The 17,450-nt window shown below is 36.2% G+C and overlaps 1 protein-coding gene across 1 annotated transcript in view; it reads left to right on the top strand.

Annotated features, from left to right (window-relative positions):
• LOC126236239 (ATP-binding cassette sub-family C member 4-like) overlaps positions 1-17,450 on the top strand; it is a 293,140-nt gene that overhangs the window by 262,419 nt on the left and 13,271 nt on the right. The window contains exons 22-23 of the mRNA XM_049945381.1: positions 284-453; positions 10,064-10,193. Coding sequence (XP_049801338.1) covers positions 284-453; positions 10,064-10,193 — 300 coding nt within the window. The remainder of the gene's footprint in view (positions 1-283; positions 454-10,063; positions 10,194-17,450) is intronic.

Below are 17,450 nucleotides of genomic sequence, written 5' to 3'. Positions count from 1 at the left end.
TGGCATGGATCCTTAACTGAGAAACCTAATGCAGCTGGCCGCAGCACTGGAGTTCGCAAGGCTCTACATCCATGTCAATATCTTCCAAAACCTCATTGGCTTTCTCTCTCCTTGTCTTGCAGCAGTCTGTTCTGCAAAAGGTGGTTATTCAGGCTTTTGACAGATGGTCACAGTAATGTGACTGGACAATATATTAGTTATTTTACATGATAACAAGTTAAATGAAATTTGTAAGAATATTAACAGAAAGGATATTTTATTCATTAATCATACAATAATGTAGGTAGAGCTTCGAGAGATGCTAAATGACAGTCTTGGTTTGGACTCACTTGTGATGGACCAGGGAAGCAACTTCAGTGTGGGTCAGCGTCAGTTGGTGTGCCTGGCACGTGCAATATTACGAGATAGTCGTGTGTTGATGCTGGATGAAGCCACAGCAAATGTTGATAATTTGTGAGTACATATTACGTGCCATTCTGACGTAAAATAACAACTCAGTTACAATATGCACAAATGTAAAACAAAACATTCTGAGTGCCGTAAGGAGATGGCAATTAAATCAATTAAATTCTCTCTCTCTCTCTCTCTCTCTCTCTCTTTTTTTTTTTTTTTTTTTTTTTTTTTTTTCATCAATGTAAAATGAGGGTCATGCTTCTTTTTAAAGTAGGTGTAATTTGTGTGTTTCACTCAAATGGATAAAACTAAATGCTGCACTGTTATACAGTTCTTTTTCTTTGAACTGAAATTCATTGCAAATTGATGAACATTTTTTACAAGTAAAAAATGAACATCTGAATTTAAATATATACTTACATTCCATGTTGATGATCTACATTATATCAGTTGAAAGAGTTTGTTACACTGTATATGAAAAATATCTGAAAGAAAACTTGGTGCAGGATGGATGGTAAATTTGTTGAATGTGGACCCAAAAGCAAATGTGAACATGAATTTCTTAATAATGTTAGGGCCATTTTCAAAATTATTACTGTGGATGTGATATGGATCTTCATACTAGAACAACAGTCAAAGTAGTGAATGGAAACCATTAGCCCTGTTCTAAAATATATATGCAGAGTCAATGACATCTGTCAGAAACAGTTACCTTATAAAACATTCAGTGGTAACTAACAAATACCATTCATCTCTTGTGGACCGAATGGATGAAAAAGGGCATAGTAGAAGGCTGGACTACATAAGAAAAAATAATTTTACCTCATGGCACTGCACTTGATCACAAATCTGCAATGACAATATGTGATGTCTTATGAACTTCTTGACTGGAAAGGGTTTTGTGTCTGGGAAGAGATCACGGCAACAAAGTATACATTATACACATTCCACAATTCTACTTGTGAGGTAGAATCTACTCACTGGATATTGTGAACTATCTAGTCACAATCTTTCTGTAGCAGTGTGTCTGCTGATATGAAACCGTAACTATCACAAATGTACCTTTAAGTGAACACTCCTCCATGGTGTGAGAATTTATCTTCTGGATCCACTCTTGATGCAGTTCTCAATCTGTTCTCAACCAGAATGTATGTTCCACTACTGAGAAGCTTTTATAGCTTTTTATTAAATTTGGTAATATGAATAAGGAAAAGGGAAAGGAGGGTTGAAGGTTTCAGTAAGGCTGTATACTGTGTGCAAGTAATGCAGCTTCCTGAGTGATGCTTGTGATATATAGGAATAATTATTTGAGACTGGCTCCAGGATGCACTTTTAACATATGTAGGATCACAATACAGATTTTCTGTTAAAAAATTAAAACACAAGGGGGGGCTACCAACTTTAGAACATTATGCTCTCCATTTCCATTGATTTTCAAAAGATGTAGTATTCTAGATGAGTGCTTCAGTGGTACCCGTAAGTCACCAGAACATTTTAATACTGAAGTTATTGAAAGTAAGCTGTTGCTCTCTGGAATAGAACTGGAGGTTAAGAAATGAATGCACACTAAATTGAGAAGGATTAACAGCTTACTGGCTCCTACTATAAAACAGACTAGCAATGATGTAGCTTGAATCTTTCAACCCCTACTTGATTTACTCTTGACACCATACTTTATCAGTGAGTATACATGTGTTAAATGCAATCTCCCTTTACCTAGTTCTTACTATTAACAAGGATTCATATAAGCTGCTTCAGCATTCATAACTGTAAAGTTTCGTTATTCCACATTATTATTATTATTATTATTATTATTATTATTATTATTATTATATACTTTTTTGGTCTCATTGGACAACTTTAGTTACTCATTTGATGGGCATCTTGTTTGGCCAGTCCATGTTTCATTCCTTCTGAATTGGCCAATATCTTTTCATTCATTCCGATCTTTTCCAGCTTTCCTCATCTGTAAACATCCTTTTCACTGTGTGTTGTTTGTATATTTTTGTTTTTGTCTTATTTTCTTGTTTTTCTATTTCTTGAGATTTTATGTTTTGTTTTCCTGATCATACAGACTTATCTCTAGTTGCTCCTTATACTCTCTGGTTTCCTCAGTCTACACTACTTGATGTTTCAAATTACAGAGGTTCTCTATAATTCTTCTCGTTAATCTTGTTTCTGGTGTCTTCATGACACAACCAAAAAAGAAATCCTCTTCTGAAGCATAGTGTCTGTAATAGGTTCAAGATTACAGTACATCACTTCAGTTGGCACTATCGTACATTGCCCTTCTTTTTGATATTTTTTATTTGTAAACGTTCTAGACTTTTTCTCTTCTTTTATGATTTTTTGATTCTGTTTCTCTGGGTGACTCTACAAAGAGTTTCACTTGCATCTATGACCTCTGAGTGAACCACCATCTTGTAGTGTTTTATATTGTTTTTATTGAAATATATTTTTCATTGCATGTAGATCGTGTTAGCTTTTCGAGCCTTTATCATTTTATTAGTTCTTTCTTGTCGAGTAGGTTTTTCATTTGTGGGAGTGACAAGTTGATAGTCGACAGGACACTGAAACACTCTCTTTGCGAATGAGGTTCTTTGGGGAAAACAACAGTGCTTCGTTTCCTGCGTTAATGTATGTTTGTATTGTGTTTGTCCGGTATAATAAAACTGATTATTTCCAGTATAAAATCCATGCAAGCATTTTCTTTTATGTAGTTTAATTACCCCTACACATTCAAGTTCTATGTTATAATTTCTGCTAGATATTTAAACTGTTTCACTATTTTTTGTGATGCTTACTGTTATGTGGTTTATTACTATTTTGTCTATTACCATCATCTCAGGCTTTTTTAATTATATCTGGCATTCAATTTTTGTGTTAAATTTTGTAAGCTGCTTATTATTTGATTCCTGGCTTCTTGTATATTGTTAGCTCTTAGCGCTAATTCATCTGTAAATCCTAAGCAATTTGAAGTTATTTCATCTTGCTTAATTCCAGTTTGTATTTTATTGAGATTTTCATTGTACCCTTCCGTCATCAAGTATGCCAGAGTACAGTTGAAGAGTAGTGGTGTTGGACAATCATCCTTTCGTAGCTTTATTTTAATTGTAAATGGCTCACATAGTTCTCCCCTAAATTTTTTCTTGTATTTGGTCTTTGTGAGGGTTAAGGTTATCATTTTTATTAATTTGAGATAAAGTCTGTAGTTCCTTTGTATGTCCAACACTGAAGATCAGTGGATACAATCGTAAGATTTTTGAAGCCTACAAAGGTTTTTGTCTTCTTTTGTAGACATCCATTATAAATTTTAAAGTGATAATATGTTCTGAGAATCGTCTCCATGGTCTAAATCCTCCTTGGTAGTCCCCTAGTTCCTGTTCAAGTTGATATTGACAGCAACTGTGCAAAATTCTTGACAAGACTTTTTACATCTACTTCTACTTCTACATGGTTACTCTGCAATTCACACTCAAGTGCCTGGCAGAAGGTTCATTCAATGGTGTGTGGGAAAAAGGAACACCAACTCTTTCTGTTCGAGCTCTGATTTCTCTTATTTTTTTATGATGATCTTTTCTCCCAATGTAGGTGGATGTCAACAAAATATTTTCGCATTCGGAAGAGAAAGTTGGTGATTGAAATTTTGTAAATAGATCTCGCCGCAAAGAAAACCGCCTTTGTTTCAGTGACTGCCACCCCATCTCACGTATCATATCAGTGGCACTCTCACTCCTACTGCACGATAGCATGAAATGAGCTGCCCTTCCCTGCACTCCCTCAATGTCCTCCATCATTCCTACCTGGTAAGGATCCCATGCCGTGCAGCAATATTCCAGCAGAGGATGGACAAGTGTAATGTAGGCTGTATCTTTAGTGGATTTGTCGCATCTTGTAAGTGTTCTGCCAACGAAGCGCAGTCTTTGTTTCGCCTTCCTCACAATATTGTCTAAGTGGTCTTTCCAATTTAAGTTGCCCATAATTGTAATTCCTAGGCATTTAGTCAAATTGACAGCACTTAGATTTGTGCAATTTATTGTATACCCAAAATTTATAGGATTTCTTCTAGTACCCATGTGGATGACCTTGCACTTCTCTTTGTTTAGTGCCAATTGCCACTTTTTGCACCATACAGAAATTGTCCCTAGATCATTTTGTAATTGGAATTGATCATCTGATGATTTTACTAGATGGTAAAGTACAGCATCATCTGCAAACGATCTAAGGGGGCTACTCATATTATCACCTAGATCATTTATGTAAATCAGAACAGCAGAGGGCCTATTACACTACCTTGCGAAATGCCAGATATCACTTTTACTCTACTCGATGATTTACCATCTATCACTATGAACTGTGACCTCTCTGAGAGGAAATCATGAATCCAGTCACACAACTGAGATGGTACTCCATATGCATGCAATTTGATTAATAGTCGCTTGTGAGGAACGGTATCAAAAGCCTTCTGGAAATCTAAGAATATGGAATCAATCTGATGTCCCTTGTCAACAGCACTCATTACTTCATGGGAATAAAGAGCTAGCTGTGTTACACAAGAATGATATTTTCTGAATGTTTGTTGGTTATGTATCAATAAGTCATTTTCTTCAAGGTGATTCATAATGTTCGAGTACAGTATATGCTCCAAAATCCTACTGAAAACTGAGGTCAGTGATATTGGTCTGTAATTCAGTGGGTTACTCCTATTTTCTTTCTCGAATATTGGTGTGACCTGTGCTACTTTCCAGTCTGTAGGAACAGATCTTTTGTCAAGTGAGCGATTGTATATGATTGCTAAGAAAGGTGCTATTGTGTCTGCATACTCTGAAAGAAACCTGATTGGTATACCATCTGGACTGGAAGACTTGCCTTTCTTAAGTGATTTGAGTTGTTTCGCAACACTTAAGATATCTATGTGCAGTCTAAGAGGAATCCCTCTGTAATTATATGGATTTGTTTTTTCTCCTTTTTTGTGTAATGGTTGTATTGTAGTTGTAGTTCAATATGGTATTTATTGATCCAGATTTTCACCATGAGTGGTATAATATCTTCACTGGTTCTGCTGTATGCTTTGTAGTTCCTGAGCTCTCTCAAAAGTTTGTAGACTTCAGAGATTTTTGGTGGGTTTATATTTTCCAGTGGCGTTTTAGACAGCATCATTAAAATTCATGGCAAAACCTTCAGCTGTCATTTATTTTGCACAATTTGCTACAAGTTTCAGTCTGTTATCATTATCGAGCTTAGCTGACATAAACAACAGGAAAGTTATACCACAATTTGAACAAAACTAATTTACTCATTTAAGCCCACAAAGGTACATAAAAAATTTCTCATAGTAAGAACTGTGCAAGATAATTTTCGTCAAGAAGCAAGTCCACATTGACAGCTAGTAAAACACTATGTTTGTCTGAACTGGTTCAGGGACATTTGGATAGTGTAGTAGTTTGTTAAATGTTTCTGCTAAAAATTCTATATTTGCCCTATTGTTGTAAACTCTTACTGTTTTTATCTTTTAGCGTTGGTATTGGAGGATCATACCTTTGAGGTTGTCTGATAAATGTTTTGTAGTAATCATGTGGGTTTTTCTCACTGTTTGTTCCTGTCATTAAAATATGTCTTTTTTTGTACTGGAATTTAAACCTCATTACTTGTTGGGTTATCTTTCTTTGATTAGTGAGTTTCAAGTGTGATTCTTCTGTTTTTCAACTCTGATATCTTAGCCAGGTTGCTTTTATCATATTCATCATTCCACCATCAGTTTTTTTTCCTTGGGTTTTTTGGGGCTGCTAGTTCAGCTGTTGGTTTCAGTTCAAGAATTATTTCCTCTAGATCAGTGGTCACCAAACTTTTTTTCCTTGAGAGCCAATACTGCAATTGTGGGCAGGCTCTTCAGGTTTCATATGTACAGGTCTTATAATTAATTGCAATATACATAAATTAGTATGTTAGGAGTCCCTAATAGACTAGTTATGGTAAGTTGACTGTCAACCCCCAAATACTGATCATCAAAAGTCAGCACCATTTGAAACACTTTGTGTTGACTGTTCTTTGTTTCAGACTGCTGCTAAGCTTGATGACCCCAAAGTTATGAAACTGTAATTGTTTGATGAAGTGTTGTTCTGTTGTCTGTAAGACTGAATAATTAATTGATTAATAACAGTAGTTATAGTGACATTTAAATTCATTAAGCAATATGAGCCACAATGACAAATGTTTTTTAAATGTTTTGAATGTCATATTCCTCTACTCATTGCATTATATTACAATAGCCCTAATTTAGTTTCATATTCCTTGCTACAAAGACATACTCCATTTGAAGATGACCATGTCTATCATGCACGTTTATGAATCCATGTTATTCCATTTGAAATTTACACCATAGCAGCAGATCATTTGCACACACCTGTGAGTAGTCAGTGCTCAAAGACCATCAGTAAAACATTTTGTCTTTGACATCCTCTAATCCTGCAGTGCCCATGCTACCTGGTATTTGCTGCTCTGTCCCTGAGTTAACCAGCCAACATTAGGCCTAGCTAGCTTTTGGCTGAATTCACCTATGTCAGTTAAAATTAAGTGCATCTTACTGTATTATTGCCTCTGTAAGTATCTTTGTTTGTTACTGAGTGTTACTACACTCTTCAGAAGTCAACTCATTAGTTGACATTTTTGGATTTTGCTGTTTGTTGCTAGATGCATATAATTATAAAATATGGCTGATAACCATGAGCCGCACAGATACTTGGTTTGGGCAGCATGTGGCCTGTGAACCATTACTTGATTTGGGCAGCATGTGGCCTGTGAACCACAGTTTTTCAACCCAACCACTGTTCTTGATTTTATATTCCTAGTTTGTTCTTCATATTCCTATCAGTTTGTAAGGCTCATAGGTACTCTTCTTTTTGGGGTGAGATTTTTTCTTCATCAGGGGGGTGAATTTTATTATTATTATTATTATTATTATTAATATTATTATTATAAATGAGCTGGATGAAGACTACACAAAGTTCTTAAAGACATAAGATGTCTGTTCTTTGTGTTCATATTTCTCTTTATTTGTGCAGTTTTTTCCCCACACTTCAAAACTCTTTACTGCAGACTTTCTCTTCTGTAGTTTCTGCATATTAACTTGACATCATCATCATCATCATCATCATCATCATCATCATCTCTTCTGTAGTTTCTGCATATTAACTTGACATCATCATCATCATCATCATATTATTATTATTATTATTATTATTATTATTATTAACAGAATGGTTATTATTCAAAATATTAATAAAAATTAATACTAACCAATTATCATCACAATTAAGAATTAAAGTAAAAAACTTAATACTGATGCTATGAATGACATGAGAGTGGTGTCTACTGGCCAGCTGGCACAATAGTTGTAGCCAGGACGATGGTCAATAATGACTGAATCAGTCACATTGTGACTCAACCAGTCACATTATGTACAATTTGAGAACCCGGAAGTAAAAAACATAAAAATTCTGAAAGGAGAAAAAATTCTTTTGAAGTTGTAGATTGGGAAAGATGTAAGGCATAGGAAATGCAAAAGTAACTTCTGAAACCTGGAGATACAACTGTATCCTTAAGTCTATGTCCTTGCAATCTTCCTTTAGCTGTTTATGCTTCAGTGGCTGGTAATTATATGGTCCTTTGTCATATATATTGGCAGTGTTATTATTATTATTATTATTATTATTACTACAACCACTACCACTATTGCTATTATGTTGATGTTAAAAGTCTTTTCATTGGTGGTTATAGTACCAGTTGGTGATCATTAAAATGCAGCCGCTTATAGTGGTCCAGTGTGGGCCATAATTATCATATGTAAGTGAAACTTGATAGATGTTCTAATGTATTAATGCAGAACCAGTTTGTAATAGAAAAAATTAATTCCGATTTTGGCCACCAGATACAAATCTGGTGCTGTGAATGCAAGAACAACATATAGTAAAGTTTCCATATATATAATGGAATACAATGGGACATGAGCAATTAGCACTGGGGATGTCAGTCATATGATGTGTAGTGCCAGATTTTGATCTGATAGCCAAAATTGGGACTAACTTTTTTGCAGTGCCACTCAGTTCTGCATTAATACATTAGCATATCTGCCAACTTTTGCTGTTGTATAATAATTACAGCCCACAGAGTAGCTGCACTTCAATTATCACCCAATACAACAGCTGTATAGTATACACAGAATAATGTGGCTGGTAGATGCAGGTCAGCAGGGCTATTATGGAGAGAGTGATAGTGGTGGGGGTTGCGAGCAGGCAGTCAGCACACTGTAGGGGAAATGCCAAACACTGGAGGCGAAATGCCATTCTAAAGTAAAGTCTGCACTCACATTTTTTGTAAATATTAAGTGAAGCCTTTCCATGCCCACACTAGCGTGGTGACCATCCAAAAAGATCTACTGTCATCTCTTCTTTGGTTAATATCTAAAAAGAAATCCACTGGAAATGCAACAAAAGCAGTTATTTATTTTCAACTGACTTGTTAACCATTTGAAACTTACAGAGCAGCATCATGAGTGGCAAATTTCAGTGAAACCTGCACTTTACTTGTTGGCATCTTAAAATTTGCTTCTTTTGCCAAAACACAACAAAGTTTACACAGTGTTACCTTACTAAAGTGTTGTACAGATGCGGTCACAAGAGAATCCTGAAAAGGTGACTTATTAAGTTTATTAAGTAAGGAACTGAGCATAAACAAGGTCAATAGCTAATGAAAATGCACATCCTCTGTTCAAAAATAAATGTGTAAAGTCTTCTCTTATGTTGTTCCAATATGCACAGCGTTTCTTGTTTCACCAGTTTTTGATAGCCCTTAAAAATTATGTTCTTTCGTCAAGAAAGTCTGTAGTTAGCAGAATAATATAGTAGATAATGAAGTTTTGCATAACAGTCATATGGCAAAATACTCTCCTCATTTTGTGCTATCATTTGTCAAGATCTTGTTTTAGTACCACAATTCATTTATGAAACATTCTGAGGAATGTTGTAGAAATTGCTTTATATTGCTGACATACATGTTCACAAATGTGTGTGCTACAGAAGGTCGTTTTTTTTTTAAGCTGGTGACAGACAGCGACCTCTACCCAAGTCTAAAGAAAAATTCAATATATTAAATAACTTTCATATGCAGTAGCATATAATGTGATATGCCCCAATTGCAAAATCACAGTGATCCCTATTTCTCATTGCAAACTTTTTCAAATTTCACACACTGTCTTATTTGAATGCAAAGATCACACAATAACTATGATCATTAATAAAATGATGAGCACTTTAACTTGAACCTCATACATAAAGCTGTAAGTTATGCAAACATGAAACTTTTTTCCAAATAGTTTGTGTAAAATCATTGAGAAAGATTGCAGGGCATGCACCTCGATTCTGTCATCACTGCACATTGTCAGTCAGCTGAAAGGGGGCATGCAATGTCAGCCTCCCCTTCTGAACAAACAAATGACTTGCCCAGTGCTTTGGACAAAAACTGGTCACTGCACATGTGCTGCTGTATCCTGTGTGATGGACCTTTTTTTTCTGATGCCTTTAATCCAGTGTCAAATCAATGAAATTTCTCCAGTATTAATTAACATTTAATAAATAAATCACTAGAATGTAGTGTTATGTTATTTGTTCTGCAGCACTGACAGCTTGATACAAAGAACTATACGGCTGAGGTTTTCAAAGTGCACTGTTTTGACAGTAGCCCATCGTCTGAATACGATCATGGATTCTGACAAAGTGCTGGTGATGGATGCTGGTCGTGTGATGGTAAGCACTTTTCTTTCATTCCTTTTTTTTAAAGGAGTCTGTTGTTTGTAAATTTTGAATTCTTTCTTTGAATGTTATTTCTAACCTGTTATTCTATTGTCAAAAGACATCTTCTTCAAATAAAGTATTTCAATTCTATTTTGAAACAGTAAAAATAAAATATTTTCATATGCATATTATAAGATTATTCTTCTGTCAAGACATCATGAACTTCATTTATGATTTCTCTTGAAGAAACTTGAGATGGAAATTTGTAAAGTGCCAAATACTCAGTTCTTGATTAGCATTAATCCATCTACATGATGTATCTGTAGTATTAGTTGTAGTTGGTTTTGTTATTGTTGCTCTTTCAAGAATATTGGACACATCATGGTATTACAGACTAAAAATAAATATCACAGTTAATGTACACAGACATCTTCATGCTTACAGACCAAATTTGACTAGGATAGGACAGGTAGACAGCCATGGCCTATTACTAAGAACCATCCAGGCATTTGCCTGAAGTAATTTAGAGAAACCACAGAAAACTTAAATCAGGATGGTTGTATAGGGTTTAGAGCCTTCATCCATCTCCTTCCCCAAGTTCAAAGTCTTTCTGTTATTAGTACAACAGCCTCATTTGCTTTATCCCTAATGTAATTTTGTTTTGTTTGTATGTGCATGCAAAGGAGTTATTTCATAATGTAAAAGACTAGTGCTACATTGTTTCTCAAAATGAATCGATGCACATGTTACACTCATTATCAACTGAGAGGGCTTTGCCTGAAAAACAGTCATCATTCGTCCATAAAGAGTAAGACTTTGAGCTCAGAAAGAGGATCATATGGTGGTATTGTCCATTGTAGAGCTTTAGTATCAAATTTTCCAGAAAAACAAGAAAGTTTTTACACTGAAGCGCCAAAGAAACTGGTATGGGCATGTGTATTCAAACAGAGAGATATGTAAATGGGCAGAATACAGTGCTGTGGTCAGCAACAATATAAGACAACAAGTGTCTGGCACAGTTGTTAGATCGCTTATTGCTGCTACAATGGCAGGATATCAAGATTTAAGTGAGTTTGAATGTGGTGTTATAATCGGGGCAGCATGAACAATGGGACACAGCATCTCCAGGGTAGCAATGAAGTGGGGATTTTACCATACAACCATTTCATTAGTGTACCATGAATATCAGGGATCCAGTAAAACATTAAATCTCTGGCATCACTGCGGCTGGAAAAAGATCCTGTAAGAACAGGACCACCACTGACTGAAGAGGGTCGTTTAATGTGACAGAAGTGGAACCCTTCCGCAAATTACTGCAGATTTCAATGCTGGGCCATCAACAAGTGTCAGCATGTGAACCATTTAATGGAACATCATCAACATGGGCTTTTGGAGCCAAAGGCTCACTCGTGTACCCTACTTAACAGCATGACACAAAGCTTTACGTCTCAACTGGGCCCATCAACACCAACATTGAGCTGTTGATGACTGAAAACATATTGCCTGGTTGGGTATGCAGAAAACCTCATAAATCCATAGACCCTGCATGTCGTCAGGGGACTGTTCAAGCTGGTGGAGGCTCTGTAGTGGCGTCGGGCATGTGCAATTGGAGTAACATGGGACCCCTGAGTAGATAAAACTCTGACAGGTGACATGTATGTAAGTATCCTGTCTGATCACCTGCGTCCATTCATGTCCATTGAGCATTCTGACAGACTTGGTCAATTCCAGCAGGACAATGCGATACCCCACACACCCAGAATTGCTACAGAGTGGCTCCAGGAACACTCTTCTGAGTTTAAGTACTTCTGCTGCCCACCAAACTCACCAGACATGAACATTATTCAGAATATCTGAGCTGCCTTGCAACATACTGTTCAGAAGAGAACTCCACTCCCTCATACTCTTATGTATTTATGGACAGCCCAGAAGCACCCATGGTGTCAATAACCTCCAGCACTAGTTCAGACATTATTCGAGCCCATGTCACATCATGTTGTGGCACTCCTGTGTGTTCACGGTGGCCCTACACAGTATTAGGCAGGTGTACCAGTTTCTCCGGCCGTTCAGTGTAGTTCAACAGAGTGTTGTGAAATGTGTAGAGATGTTTAACAGCTATTTACTTATGTCACCTTTTCTACCAAACCTGTACAGTGTTTTATCTAAGTAATCTTTCATTGTATAGAATGTATACTTAACAGATACTTTCTACCTACCTTTTTAAATAATCTTATTTTGGCAATCTCTTTAGGCAATTTATTTTACAATTTTATTCTTTGGTAGAAAATACTGTTATAGCTTTTATGTTTATTCTTTCTTGGTAAATGCAAGTTCAGTCTAGACCTCCATCCACGGTCATGGACAGAGCAGTTTGTGCAGAAGTATCAAGTTTTGATGTGCATAACTGAATGGTAAATGTACTCATGTTGTGTCATTAAAATCTTCGAAATCTGAACAGATCTTTACAATGAGCCTATATCCATTTGTGGTTATTATTCTTATCGATATTTTCTGTAGTTTTGAAGCTACACTACAGGTGATCTGAATTTAAAATAAAAGTATCTGATGTTTCAATTATGACACACAACTTCTAAGTGGTGAATGAACTCAATCTAAAATTTATCACCATCATGTATGTATAATCCCTGCATAATAAGATCAACCACAATTAATGTACTATTGACACATAATAGGGAGTATGTCATGTATTCCACCACCCTACCAGCCTTAAATCAAATGAATGTCAAAAGGGACTATGAAACTGAAGCTAAAAATTATAATTTCATCTTGATTATTACTACAAGTTTTCTACAGTTTACCAATCACTATCTGGAAACTTTGAATGTTTCGTTAATAAATTGGTGTCATTGTTAAACAAATTAATAAAGTGAAATGTGATTTGATAATTTGTGGAGATTTTAACATTAATTTTCTTACAAAAATTAGCAACAGGTAGGCCATTTTGAACCTCGCTACAGTTTAAATGCTGAAATAAATGCTGCTACCCAAGTAACAGACACTTATAAATGAGCTTTAGATCAGTTTCTAGTCAAGGAAAATTTATACAGCATTTCACTAAATATTTTCAGTGCAGCCTTTAGAGATCATCTAGCTCAAATACTAAGCTTGAAAGTAAGAGGCAGTATTGGAAAGAACATGTCTTCAAAAACCATATGTAAATTCTATAGTCAGGATACCATAAAATATTTCAACAGCTTACTAAATGAAGAATAGTGGTCACAGGTTTATAAAATTAATGATCTAAATGAAAAATTTAATACTTTTATTGATTTGTTAACCCATCACTTCCAAAGTGGATTTCCACAGAAAACTGTGACTATTAGATGTAATTCTAGAACAAACAGTTGGATCGAAAGGGGAATAAGGGTTTCATCCCAGAAGAAGAGACAGCAACATAAAATTTGTAACCTGAATAATTCCTCATGTGAATAACATGTATATTTTAAAAATATTCCAAAATACTAAGAAAAGTAATAAGATTAGTAAAAATAGAGCATAATGATAAACACATATATATGATGTAAGATACACTCGGACCTCAGTCACAATCAGACACTGAACTAAACCCAATCGTGACAAGTCATAATTCATGCTGGACTGTAACTTGAACCTGAATTTCTCTCTTTGCATGAGCAGTCCCCTTAACCACTTGGGCCATCTGAGCAAGCTTCCCATCCAACCCAAATTCTCAACTTGTCTCCCATACATATAATATTATAAGTGCCTGACTAAGAACAATGACACCACCATTGTGGATGTATACTATGGACATTCTTTTGAGGGAATCAGGTGAAGCTGCAAGCAATGAGGATAATGGACACTGGACACTACATGTACAGAGTGTGACAATTTGAGAATTTTGGGTGGGTGGGAAGCTTGTGGTGATAGCTGTATCAGTTAAGGTGACTGCTCACGTAAAGTGGGGAATCTAGGATTGAGTCCTGGTCTGCCACAAATTTTCACTTGCTACCAATGGATTCATTTAAATGGCCAATTGTGGGTGAGGTCTGAGTTCCTCTTATGTCATGTGCAATATATACATATGGCCATGGTCAATTGTGGTTGAGGTCTGAGTTCCTCTTACATCAAGTATATGTATGGACACTGCATCAAAAATGGTGTTTGACACTACACATATATACCTTCTCAAAATGAAGTGAAGCCCATGTGGAAAGTCCTAAAAAAAGAAAATGGGGAAAAACAGAGCATCATGTAAAAATATAACACTGTCACAAGAAAACAAAAAGTAACAAACCCCTTATGAGTGGCCAACACATTTAACAACTTTTTAATTTTCTGGTTCTGTGTAAATTTTTATGTCAAACCATGTGTGTCAAATGTGGCTGTTGCCACAGTATCTGAAGGAGGGGTAACCCTTGAGGACTGTAGGTTATGGTATCATTGGAGCGAATGTAACAGTGAGGAAACAGGGGTAGATAATGAGGCTCTTCCACGGCATTGTAGGTTGTGTAGAAAGGACAGAAAAATCGCTGAACAGGAGGCAAAAATTTGCGCTTCTAAGGCTGAATTAGAAAGTGTGAATTTGGAATTATGTAGGTTAAGGGAGGAAAAAGAGACAGGGTGCAGGGAAAAGATAGCAAGCAAAGAGCAAATAAAGGGAAATGGTTGAAAAAACTTTATAAATGCAGTTAGTAAATCAGTTTGGCTTGCTATTTGAAGTAGCGGAGGAAGGGCATCATCCAGATAGTTGAATGTAGGTTGAAGCAGAATATTAGCTTAAAAAAAGACAGGTTGGAATCAATTCAGAATAGGGAAAGAAGAATTCTTCTTCTAGGTAGCAGTCATGGGAGGGGCTTTAGACCAGCAGCATCAGGAGAAATTAGGTGCTGGGATCCACATTACAAGCTTTGTGAAACCAAGTGCTAACCTTAGTCAGGTGACAAAAAACTTAGGTCAGCTATGCAGGGAATTTGAGAAGGAAGACCAGGTAATTATAGTTGGGGGAGCAGGAAATAGCCTGGCTGTGAATCCAAGATATAGTGTTGCGAGTGATCAAACTGGATACACAAATTTGGGGTTTGTGGAGGTCTTTCAGCACCATGATTGGCCATGGGTAAACATTGCTGTAATGCATGTTAAAACTGAGCTGAACATGATGGTCCAGACACTGGCAAAATCTCACATAAATGTTGTTCCAGTTGAGGCTGTTGGAAGGTGGGGATACACTGCACATGGCCTGCACCTATATATGAAGGGGAAAGATAAGTTAGCTCCTTTATTAGCATATAATTTAAGGGGGGCTACAGTCACACAAAGGATGAGCCCTGTGATTAATGGGACCAGGCAGACAGTTTTTTAGGTTAAAGCCAAAGTCTAGGCAGACAACAATCAAGAAAAATAGAATAAAAGAGCTTCATGTACAGTAAACAGGAATAAAGCTAAGGCTAGTATCAATTTCCTTCATCAAAATATCAGGGGAATAAAAAATAAAATAGATGAGCTGTTAGTGTGTTCAGCTGATCTCAAAAATAAGAATGAGATTGAAATACTTCATCTGTCTGAATGCCATGTAACTGTGGGGATGGAAAGTTTCGGTATAAATGGGTACAATAGAGCATCTTGCACTTGCAGATCTAGCATGGATAAAGAGGAGTTGCCATTTATACAAAACAAGGGTATAAATATAAAACTGTAGAAGTAAGTAAAATACGTGTCAATCAGCACTTTGAAGTTTGTGCATGTGAACTACAGCTAGGTAATGTAGTGTCGGTATTAGCAACCATATACAGGGCCCCATTAGGAGATTGAGAGCTATTCATAAAAGAGTTTGATTCCCTATTATGCTGCCTGTCGGACAAAATGAAGAAGTTATTAATCTGCGGGGGTTTCAATGCTTTCTAAGCAATTCTGATAGGAAAAGTGAACTAGAAGTGTTATTAATGACATATAACTTAGGATCAGTGGTCAAGACAGTAGCACTCTAATAGATAATGTATTTGTACAGCAAGAGAATGCTTTTACCAGGGGGGGGGGGGGGGGGAAATGTCTTAGGGGGTTAGTATAATTATATATGTTACTAGCTTGGACCGTGGCGTTACCCATGGTTAAACAGTTATTTATAAATAGATGTTAATGCCGAAACTCACTATTCATTCGTATGCACTATCTGAAAAGCCACTTTGTGAGATGTTTTAGTAAACCTTCAAATTTAGATTCCTCCTGAGTTGATCAGGAATCATCATGTCTCAGTTTTTGAAAAAGATGGACAAGAGAACTGTGACTTTCAAGAAAAACTCGAACAGCATTAAATGAGGAAGCAACCCAACGTACGCGAAAAATACGGCCTAGTTTTAATAGCTGCGAGGATAATTCTTGTGAAACACTTTGTAGTAGTCTCTCATTTTTGTGACTTCGAGAAAACACAGAATATAAGGAATCTAAAAAAACCTGTATATGGTATACATCTGCTACATCATTCATAACATCGTGGACAGCCAATTTCATTTTGTGGTTCATACAATGAACGACAGTTAAATTCTTATGTAAATGACTATGCAGTAGAGCGGCTACGCCTTTGTAAGGTGCAAGCATTGTTGAGCCACCATCTGTTGTGATACCTACAAGGTGGTTTTTTAGTTCATCATTTGTAATGCCATACTTTTCAAGAGCTGCTAACAGTGTGCTGAAAATGCATTCTCCTGTCCCACTTTCTAATTCAACAATGTCAAAAAAATAATAGCAAGCAACTCCCTCAAAGGACAAACGTATATATATTACTAAACAAGTTTTATTGGAAACCGTTGTACTTTTGTCCATCACGATACTAAAGTTTGTACCCGATTCTACAAGGAAGTGAGCAAGATTCTTTTTCATTTCTTCTCCTACAAACATAATGATATTTCGGCATGCATGGTCAGAATGAAGCATATTACCGACTGATAAACCATTAAGCTTTTGTAGTTCGATTACTGCAGGATACGATTTGAATGATAATTTCTGTTTAGCTATTACATACGCAGATCTGAACAATGAAGCAGTTGCGATTACTTTTTCTTGATGCCGCTTTCCCCACAACTTTGCACTTCAGTGACGCATTTTTCTAAACTTTTTTTTTCTTTTATACTCATGATTTCTACACACTTCATGTGTGATTTGCACTTTGCATGATCCCCGATTTTATCATTTAGGTTTTTGGCGTTATTAGCAGAAACACCTGCTAAAAACACGTTATCGATACGCACACGTTCATTACTTTCCACCTTAAGTTCACGAACTTGTGAACACACT

Source organism: Schistocerca nitens, chromosome 2, assembly GCF_023898315.1.
Source record: "Schistocerca nitens isolate TAMUIC-IGC-003100 chromosome 2, iqSchNite1.1, whole genome shotgun sequence".
NCBI lineage: Eukaryota > Metazoa > Arthropoda > Insecta > Orthoptera > Acrididae > Schistocerca > Schistocerca nitens.
Note: the sequence above shows the minus strand (reverse complement) of the source record. Positions and strands in the feature narration are given on the sequence as shown.